The sequence below is a fragment of the Pygocentrus nattereri genome, chromosome 12 (assembly GCF_015220715.1).
Source record: "Pygocentrus nattereri isolate fPygNat1 chromosome 12, fPygNat1.pri, whole genome shotgun sequence".
NCBI classification, from domain to species: Eukaryota; Metazoa; Chordata; class Actinopteri; order Characiformes; family Serrasalmidae; genus Pygocentrus; species Pygocentrus nattereri.
The window spans coordinates 648,264-660,000 of NC_051222.1; the positions used below are offsets into that span (position 1 = coordinate 648,264).

Sequence of the window (11,737 nt, forward strand, 5' to 3'; positions counted from 1 at the left end):
TGTGAAGCTCTTTGTGAACGGTGTAAGAGGTGTGACGCGGCGTTATTAGTGGCGTTATTAGTAGTAATAAGACCCTGATGGCAGGTGTTGTGATGGGTAGGTGTTCCCAGGTCTTCAGTGCTGTGAATTATGGGTGTATTTTAGTGCTGCTCCTCTAAACAGGCTGTAAATCTGCCTCCAGCAGTAAAAAGGTCCGTCTGCAGTTAATGGTGTGTAATATTAACTCGTTTAGCTGCCCGTCAGTGGACAATGATGATGCTGCGCTGGGAAAATTCATCATCGCTCATAAGCATGAGCTAAAAACCTGCCTGGTGCAGTTTTGTCTTTGACCACTGGGGGAAAGTAGCACTACTGAGCAACAACACCCTTTGAACCTACAGCGGTTTAGCCCCACCCATTCAGCTTCAGCGGTTTAGCCCCACCCATTCAGCTACAGTGGTTTAGCCCCACCCATTCAGCTTCAGCGGTTTAGCTCCACCGTTCAGCTACAGCGGTTTTGCTCCACCCATTCAGCTACAGCGGTTTAGCCCCACCCATTCAGCTACAGTGGTTTAGCCCCACCCATTCAGCTTCAGCGGTTTAGCTCCACCGTTCAGCTACAGCGGTTTTGCTCCACCCATTCAGCTTCAGCGGTTTAGCCCCACCCATTCAGCTTCAGCGGTTTAGCTCCACCCGTTCAGCTACAGCGGTTTAGCTCCACCGTTCAGCTACAGCGGTTTAGCCCCACCCATTCAGCTACAGTGGTTTAGCTCCACCCATTCAGCTTCAGCGGTTTAGCCCCACCGTTCAGCTACAGCGGTTTAGCTCCACCCATTCAGCTACAGCGGTTTAGCTCCACCCATTCAGCTTCAGCGGTTTAGCCCCACCGTTCAGCTACAGCGGTTTAGCTCCACCCGTTCAGCTACAGCGGTTTAGCTCCACCGTTCAGCTACAGCGGTTTAGCCCCACCCATTCAGCTTCAGCAGTTTAGCCCCACCAATTCAGCTTCAGCGGTTTAGCTCCACCCATTTAGCTACAGTAAAATAGCTAACTCTGCTAGGGTTAGGGTTTATCCTGCTGGTTTGTCCTGCTGGACTTCTCCTTGTTGAGAGAGTATATGACACACAGCGCCCCCTAGTGTGCCGAAGTAACACAAAGTTAAGGCCTTTACTGCTTCATTGGTTTGAGGAACAGCCTGTTTATTAGAGAAACGTTAACATGTGCATTTCTGAAGGAAAATCTAGTTTTGATTTTGTTCAGAAAACCGTTAAATGACAGGAGTTCTGGAGGAAAATCATCCCCCTGAGGAGAAAACAGTCTGTAGAAAATCACCTTTACCAGGTGTGACCAGATACATCCATACATCCATCAGACCATCATCACTTTAATGCCTCTCACCACAAACCCAGAATAAATACAGAACCCATACAGTCTGTTAAAGAACCCCCGATAAAAACCATCTAACATACAGCTCATTACACAGTCAGTAGAACGTGGTGTTTGATTATAGAAATCTAGGTACATGGTACCAAGAAGGATCCAAAAAGCAGATTAGGAGCTCCAAAACATTTTGCTTCGTCTTTAAAAACGCTGACCGAAGTGCTCTACAGTCGTTACCATGGAAAATCTACGCTTTATAGATACGCGGTACATCATCGGCGTTAACATCTATAAGAGTGCACAGGTGCTAATTTAACAGAAGGCAGAAGAAGCAGATTTGTTGGATCATTTTTACGTAAGTGGTGGAAAAACGTCCAGTGCAGAAGGTTTTTTCTCCTTTTCAGGCCATTAGCGCCTGGCACGGTCATCCATAACCTCAGATTCATCTCGGCTGACCTTGTCCAGAAGACAGAAAGCACCAGTATAGCCCACATGTCCAGCGTTGCTGTTAGAAAACGTGGCACAGGGTCTCTATCTTCCAAAATTGGGGGCAAATGAGTTTTCAGACTGGGGCACCCCCTAGGGGCAGGGGTTACAATGATAGGAGCAACAGTGTAAATGTGGCAGTTAGGACAAGTGGGACACTCAGGACATTTGTGAAGACTGAGGAACCCGAGGAACCTGAAGAACCAGAGGAGTTCGTCTGGCCAAAGCCTTTACTGTGCGGAGGATGGTTCCTGTGGTTAATGTTCTTCTCTGAAGTCACTGCAAAAGACAAGAAACAAGTAGTTTATGAATCACTTATTCATTCAGCCTAATGAGAAACTGTAGAACAGACTCGGTTTATATCACGATACCTACATTTAGAGCCGGTTATTCATTCAGTCTAATGAGAAACTGTAGAACAGACTCGGTTTATATCACGATACCTACATTTAGAGTCGGTTATTCATTCAGTCTAATGAGAAACTGTAGAACAGACTCGGTTTATATCACAATACCTACATTTAGAGCCGGTTATTCATTCAGCCTAATGAGAAACTGTAGAACGGACTCGGTTTATATACAATACCTACATTTAGAGCCGGTTATTCATTCAGCCTAATGAGAAACTGTAGAACGGACTCGGTTTATATACAATACCTACATTTAGAGCCAGTTATTCATTCAATCTAATGAGAAACTGTAGAACGGACTCGGTTTATATCACAATACCTACATTTAGAGTCGGTTATTCATTCAGTCTAATGAGAAACTGTAGAACGGACTCGGTTTATATCACAATACCTACATTTAGAGTCGGTTATTCATTCAGTCTAATGAGAAACTGTAGAACGGACTCGGTTTATATCACAATACCTACATTTAGAGCCGGTTATTCATCCAGTCTAATGAGAAACTGTAGAACAGACTCGGTTTATATCACAATACCTACATTTAGAGCCGGTTATTCATTCAGCCTAATGAGAAACTGTAGAACAGACTCGGTTTATATCACGATACCTACATTTAGAGTCGGTTATTCATTCAGCCTAATGAGAAACTGTAGAACGGACTCGGTTTATATCACAATACCTACATTTAGAGCCGGTTATTCATTCAGCCTAATGAGAAACTGTAGAACGGACTCGGTTTATATCACAATACCTACATTTAGAGTCGGTTATTCATTCAGCCTAATGAGAAACTGTAGAACGGACTCGGTTTATATCACAATACCTACATTTAGAGTCGGTTATTCATTCAGCCTAACGAGAAACTGTAGAACGGACTCGGTTTATATCACAATACCTACATTTAGAGCCGGTTATTCATTCAGCCTAACGAGAAACTGTAGAACGGACTCGGTTTATATCACAATACCTACATTTAGAGTCGGTTATTCATTCAGTCTAACGAGAAACTGTAGAACGGACTCGGTTTATATCACCATACCTACATTTAGAGCCGGTTATTCATTCAGTCTAATGAGAAACTGTAGAACGGACTCGGTTTATATCACCATACCTACATTTAGAGCCGGTTATTCATTCAGTCTAATGAGAAACTGTAGAACGGACTCGGTTTATATCACAATACCTACATTTAGAGTCGGTTATTCATTCAGCCTAATGAGAAACTGTAGAACGGACTCGGTTTATATCACAATACCTACATTTAGAGTCGGTTATTCATTCAGCCTAATGAGAAACTGTAGAACGGACTCGGTTTATATCACAATACCTACATTTAGAGTCGGTTATTCATTCAGTCTAATGAGAAACTGTAGAACGGACTCGGTTTATATCACAATACCTACATTTAGAGTCGGTTATTCATTCAGCCTAATGAGAAACTGTAGAACGGACTCGGTTTATATCACAATACCTACATTTAGAGTTGGTTATTCATTCAGTCTAATGAGAAACTGTAGAACGGACTCGGTTTATATCACAATACCTACATTTAGAGCCGGTTATTCATTCAGTCTAATGAGAAACTGTAGAACGGACTCGGTTTATATCACAATACCTACATTTAGAGCCGGTTATTCATTCAGCCTAATGAGAAACTGTAGAACGGACTCGGTTTATATACAATACCTACATTTAGAGCCGGTTATTCATTCAGCCTAATGAGAAACTGTAGAACGGACTCGGTTTATATCACAATACCTACATTTAGAGTCGGTTATTCAATCAGTCTAATGAGAAACTGTAGAACGGACTCGGTTTATATCACAATACCTACATTTAGAGTCGGTTATTCATTCAGCCTAATGAGAAACTGTAGAACGGACTCGGTTTATATACAATACCTACATTTAGAGCCGGTTATTCATTCAGCCTAATGAGAAACTGTAGAACGGACTCGGTTTATATACAATACCTACATTTAGAGCCAGTTATTCATTCAATCTAATGAGAAACTGTAGAACGGACTCGGTTTATATCACAATACCTACATTTAGAGCCGGTTATTCATTCAGCCTAATGAGAAACTGTAGAACGGACTCGGTTTATATACAATACCTACATTTAGAGCCGGTTATTCATTCAGCCTAATGAGAAACTGTAGAACGGACTCGGTTTATATCACAATACCTACATTTAGAGTCGGTTATTCAATCAGTCTAATGAGAAACTGTAGAACGGACTCGGTTTATATCACAATACCTACATTTAGAGTCGGTTATTAATTAAGCCTAATGAGAAACTGTAGAACGGACTCGGTTTATATACAATACCTACATTTAGAGCCGGTTATTCATTCAGCCTAATGAGAAACTGTAGAACGGACTCGGTTTATATACAATACCTACATTTAGAGCCGGTTATTCATTCAATCTAATGAGAAACTGTAGAACGGACTCGGTTTATATCACAATACCTACATTTAGAGTCGGTTATTCATTCAGTCTAATGAGAAACTGTAGAACGGACTCGGTTTATATCACAATACCTACATTTAGAGTCGGTTATTCATTCAGTCTAATGAGAAACTGTAGAACGGACTCGGTTTATATCACAATACCTACATTTAGAGCCGGTTATTCATTCAGCCTAATGAGAAACTGTAGAACAGACTCGGTTTATATCACAATACCTACATTTAGAGTCGGTTATTCATTCAGCCTAATGAGAAACTGTAGAACAGACTCGGTTTATATCACAATACCTACATTTAGAGTCGGTTATTCATTCAGTCTAATGAGAAACTGTAGAACGGACTCGGTTTATATCACCATACCTACATTTAGAGCCGGTTATTCATTCAGTCTAATGAGAAACTGTAGAACGGACTCGGTTTATATCACAATACCTACATTTAGAGTCGGTTATTCATTCAGCCTAATGAGAAACTGTAGAACGGACTCGGTTTATATCACAATACCTACATTTAGAGTCGGTTATTCATTCAGCCTAATGAGAAACTGTAGAACGGACTCGGTTTATATCACAATACCTACATTTAGAGTCGGTTATTCATTCAGTCTAATGAGAAACTGTAGAACGGACTCGGTTTATATCACAATACCTACATTTAGAGTCGGTTATTCATTCAGCCTAATGAGAAACTGTAGAACGGACTCGGTTTATATCACAATACCTACATTTAGAGTTGGTTATTCATTCAGTCTAATGAGAAACTGTAGAACGGACTCGGTTTATATCACAATACCTACATTTAGAGCCGGTTATTCATTCAGTCTAATGAGAAACTGTAGAACGGACTCGGTTTATATCACAATACCTACATTTAGAGCCGGTTATTCATTCAGCCTAATGAGAAACTGTAGAACGGACTCGGTTTATATACAATACCTACATTTAGAGCCGGTTATTCATTCAGCCTAATGAGAAACTGTAGAACGGACTCGGTTTATATCACAATACCTACATTTAGAGTCGGTTATTCAATCAGTCTAATGAGAAACTGTAGAACGGACTCGGTTTATATCACAATACCTACATTTAGAGTCGGTTATTCATTCAGCCTAATGAGAAACTGTAGAACGGACTCGGTTTATATACAATACCTACATTTAGAGCCGGTTATTCATTCAGCCTAATGAGAAACTGTAGAACGGACTCGGTTTATATACAATACCTACATTTAGAGCCAGTTATTCATTCAATCTAATGAGAAACTGTAGAACGGACTCGGTTTATATCACAATACCTACATTTAGAGCCGGTTATTCATTCAGCCTAATGAGAAACTGTAGAACGGACTCGGTTTATATACAATACCTACATTTAGAGCCGGTTATTCATTCAGCCTAATGAGAAACTGTAGAACGGACTCGGTTTATATCACAATACCTACATTTAGAGTCGGTTATTCAATCAGTCTAATGAGAAACTGTAGAACGGACTCGGTTTATATCACAATACCTACATTTAGAGTCGGTTATTCATTCAGCCTAATGAGAAACTGTAGAACGGACTCGGTTTATATACAATACCTACATTTAGAGCCGGTTATTCATTCAGCCTAATGAGAAACTGTAGAACGGACTCGGTTTATATACAATACCTACATTTAGAGCCGGTTATTCATTCAATCTAATGAGAAACTGTAGAACGGACTCGGTTTATATCACAATACCTACATTTAGAGTCGGTTATTCATTCAGTCTAATGAGAAACTGTAGAACGGACTCGGTTTATATCACAATACCTACATTTAGAGTCGGTTATTCATTCAGTCTAATGAGAAACTGTAGAACGGACTCGGTTTATATCACAATACCTACATTTAGAGCCGGTTATTCATTCAGCCTAATGAGAAACTGTAGAACAGACTCGGTTTATATCACAATACCTACATTTAGAGTCGGTTATTCATTCAGCCTAATGAGAAACTGTAGAACAGACTCGGTTTATATCACAATACCTACATTTAGAGTCGGTTATTCATTCAGTCTAATGAGAAACTGTAGAACGGACTCGGTTTATATCACAATACCTACATTTAGAGTCAGTTATTCATTCAGTCTAATGAGAAACTGTAGAACGGACTCGGTTTATATCACAATACCTACATTTAGAGTCAGTTATTCATTCAGTCTAACGAGAAACTGTAGAACGGACTCGGTTTATATCACAATACCTACATTTAGAGCCGGTTATTCATTCAGTCTAACGAGAAACTGTAGAACGGACTCGGTTTATATCACAATACCTACATTTAGAGCCGGTTATTCATTCAGTCTAACGAGAAACTGTAGAACAGACTCGGTTTATATCACAATACCTACATTTAGAGCCGGTTATTCATTCAGCCTAACGAGAAACTGTAGAACGGACTCGGTTTATATCACAATACCTACATTTAGAGTCGGTTATTCATTCAGTCTAACGAGAAACTGTAGAACAGCCTCGGTTTATATCACAATACCTACATTTAGAGTCGGTTATTCATTCAGTCTAACGAGAAACTGTAGAACAGCCTCGGTTTATATCACAATACCTACATTTAGAGTCGGTTATTCATTCAGTCTAATGAGAAACTGTAGAACGGACTCGGTTTATATCACAATACCTACATTTAGAGTCGGTTATTCATTCAGTCTAATGAGAAACTGTAGAACGGACTCGGTTTATATCACAATACCTACATTTAGAGTCGGTTATTCATTCAGTCTAATGAGAAACTGTAGAACGGACTCGGTTTATATCACAATACCTACATTTAGAGTCGGTTATTCATTCAGTCTAATGAGAAACTGTAGAACGGACTCGGTTTATATCACAATACCTACATTTAGAGTCGGTTATTCATTCAGTCTAATGAGAAACTGTAGAACGGACTCGGTTTATATCACAATACCTACATTTAGAGTCGGTTATTCATTCAGTCTAATGAGAAACTGTAGAACGGACTCGGTTTATATCACAATACCTACATTTAGAGTCGGTTATTCATTCAGTCTAATGAGAAACTGTAGAACGGACTCGGTTTATATCACAATACCTACATTTAGAGTCGGTTATTCATTCAGTCTAATGAGAAACTGTAGAACGGACTCGGTTTATATCACAATACCTACATTTAGAGCCGGTTATTCATTCAGTCTAATGAGAAACTGTAGAACGGACTCGGTTTATATTACAATACCTACATTTAGAGTCGGTTATTCATTCAGTCTAATGAGAAACTGTAGAACGGACTCGGTTTATATCACAATACCTACATTTAGAGTCGGTTATTCATTCAGCCTAATGAGAAACTGTAGAACGGACTCGGTTTATATCACAATACCTACATTTAGAGTCGGTTATTCATTCAGCCTAATGAGAAACTGTAGAACGGACTCGGTTTATATCACAATACCTACATTTAGAGTCGGTTATTCATTCAGCCTAATGAGAAACTGTAGAACGGACTCGGTTTATATCACAATACCTACATTTAGAGTCGGTTATTCATTCAGTCTAATGAGAAACTGTAGAACGGACTCGTTTTATATCACAATACCTACATTTAGAGTCGGTTATTCATTCAGTCTAATGAGAAACTGTAGAACGGACTCGGTTTATATCACAATACCTACATTTAGAGTCGGTTATTCATTCAGTCTAATGAGAAACTGTAGAACGGACTCGGTTTATATCACAATACCTACATTTAGAGTGGTTATTCATTCAGTCTAATGAGAAACTGTAGAACGGACTCGGTTTATATCACAATACCTACATTTAGAGCCGGTTATTCATTCAGCCTAATGAGAAACTGTAGAACGGACTCGGTTTATATCACAATACCTACATTTAAAGTCGGTTATTCATTCAGCCTAATGAGAAACTGTAGAACGGACTCGGTTTATATCACAATACCTACATTTAGAGCCGGTTATTCATTCAGCCTAATGAGAAACTGTAGAACGGACTCGGTTTATATCACAATACCTACATTTAGAGTGGTTATTCATTCAGCCTAATGAGAAACTGTAGAACGGACTCGGTTTATATCACAATACCTACATTTAGAGTCGGTTATTCATTCAGCCTAATGAGAAACTGTAGAACGGACTCGGTTTATATCACAATACCTACATTTAGAGTCGGTTATTCATTCAGTCTAATGAGAAACTGTAGAACGGACTCGGTTTATATCACAATACCTACATTTAGAGTCGGTTATTCATTCAGTCTAATGAGAAACTGTAGAACGGACTCGGTTTATATCACAATACCTACATTTAGAGTCGGTTATTCATTCAGTCTAATGAGAAACTGTAGAACGGACTCGGTTTATATCACAATACCTACATTTAGAGCCGGTTATTCATTCAGCCTAACGAGGAAACCATAAATCCACTGGTACCTTTTAAGGTTTCAGTAGATTTATGGAGGAAGTGTATTTAAGGTGTTAGTTGATTTAAGGTGGCAGTGTATTTAAGGTGTTAGTTGATTTAAGGTGGCACTGTATTTAAGGATTTCAGTTGTCTTTAATGTTCCTTTCACTGCTGCTGTACAGATGCAGGAGAGGAACACGGAACACAGAGAGGAATGTTCTCCAGCCACCGAGAGAACATGTCTAAGTGATTTCCCACCACGGTTGCCAGACGCTGCGTGTTTTCAGCCAACAAACACATGCCGATCTCCGAGGGTCGGCGCGCCACCGGGGCAGAAACGCGACGGTTTTGTTTGGACATCTTGCATATTTTCTGACGCTCTCGACATTGTTATTCTTGCTGAGCGCCTCCTCGCATTTCTTGGCATCAGACTGTTTGGGATTATTTGTTTTAGCTTTCGGGAGATGTTTGGATTTCTCCAGCCATCTATCATCCATCAGCGGAGCCTCAGGGACCTTCAGGAACCCGCTATCTCCTCAGAACCATCACACAGCGTTAGATGACACTGGGCAGAGGAAAGGAACTCGACTGCCGTGGAGTTTAATCTGAACGAGTGCCGCACGTTCCCACCTGAACGCTAGAGCAGCCGGCACGCTACGCTCTGTTATAAACATTACATCTAAAGGGTGTTATAAACATTAGCAATAGGGTAATCTAAAGGGTGTTATAAACATTATCAATAGGGTAATCTAAAGGGTGTTATAAACATTATGAATAGGGTAATCTAAAGGGTGTTATAAACATTGTGAATAGGGTAATCTAAAGGGTGTTATAAACATTGTGAATAGGGTAATCTAAAGGGTGTTATAAACATTATGAATAGGGTAATCTAAAGGGTGTTATAAACATTGTGAATAGGGTAATCTAAAGGGTGTTATAAAGCCTTTAGATTAGGAGGTTATAAACCTCAGCGTCTCTGAGGCTTTTGTCTAATATTGATTTTATCTGGGGATTTTTCTCTGATTTTGAGGTTTTATGTCAGGCGTCAGCTGTGGTCAGTACTTTAGGTTATATTAGCTTTACACCACGTCACTACGCTGCTAGCGCGCCACTGCAGCTTGTGACCACCACTGACGGCATTAGCATGCTAGCTCTGGCTATGCTGAGTATGACCCCCCGCTCAGGAGAAGCCGGCGCTGCCTCTCCGAGTCCGAAGCTGACGGAGCGTGCGAGGCTCTCTCGGAGGGATTTGTGTGTGTGGACTGAAATTAACTGGATATCGATCCGTCCGCAGCAGCCGTTTTCAGGGGTGCTGGGAGAGACGCGAGAGCAGTTTTTGGCAGCCGCTGTTCCGCTTCATCGATCTATAAGCGGCTTTGGAGCAGCACCTCCACCAGGAACAGACATCAGGGTGAAAAACACCAGACGGGTCAGTAAAGCACGGATCAAGAACAACAAGGTGTGACCGCGCTGTGGCCCAGCGCTGCCCAGGTTCACAAACACTCAGAGAAAAGGACGAAGACGAGCTTTCATTTCATCAGTTACACTGGAACATCAACATCAGCAGTCAATCCAACGTCTGCTCACAAACGCCGAGCCGGAGGGAAACACGAGCAGAGAAACATTACAGTTATTACAAACGTCGGCAGAACAGACGCTGAGATTCTTACAATCATTAACAACACAAATCTAAAATTAGTGGAAACATCTAAAATTAGTGGAAACATCAACAACACAAATCTAAAATTAGTGGAAACATCAACAACACAAATCTAAAATTAGTGGAAACATTAACAACACAAATCTAAAATTAGTGGAAACATTAACAACACAAATCTAAAATTAGTGGAAACATTAACAACACAAATCTAAAATTAGTGGAAACATCAACAACACAAATCTAAAATTAGTGGAAACATCAACAACACAAATCTAAAATTAGTGGAAACATCAACAACACAAATCTAAAATTAGTGGAAACATTAACAACACAAATCTAAAATTAGTGGAAACATTAACAACACAAATCTAAAATTAGTGGAAACATTAACAACACAAATCTAAAATTAGTGGAAACATCAACAACACAAATCTAAAATTAGTGGAAACATCAACAACACAAATCTAAAATTAGTGGAAACATCAACAACACAAATCTAAAATTAGTGGAAACATTAACAACACAAATCTAAAATTAGTGGAAACATTAACAACACAAATCTAAAATTAGTGGAAACATCAACAACACAAATCTAAAATTAGTGGAAACATCAACAACACAAATCTAAAATTAGTGGAAACATCAACAACACAAATCTAAAATTAGTGAAAACATCAACAACACAAATCTAAAATTAGTGGAAACATTAACAACACAAATCTAAAATTAGTGGAAACATTAACAACACAAATCTAAAATTAGTGGAAACATCAACAACACAAATCTAAAATTAGTGGAAACATCAACAACACAAATCTAAAATTAGTGGAAACATCAACAACACAAATCTAAAATTAGTGGAAACATCAACAACACAAATCTAAAATTAGTGGAAACATTAACAACACAAATCTAAAATTAGTGGAAACATTAAC

General features: G+C 39.5%; 1 protein-coding gene across 1 annotated transcript in view; it reads right to left on the reverse strand.

Annotated features, from left to right (window-relative positions):
• Positions 1–1,157: 1,157 nt before the first annotated feature.
• Positions 1,158–11,737, reverse strand: part of gpc5a (glypican 5a) — a 308,449-nt gene continuing 297,869 nt past the window's right edge. The window contains exon 9 of the mRNA XM_017688520.2: positions 1,158–2,124. Within this exon, the coding sequence (XP_017544009.1) occupies positions 1,952–2,124 (173 nt within the window). The 3' untranslated portion in view covers positions 1,158–1,951. The remainder of the gene's footprint in view (positions 2,125–11,737) is intronic.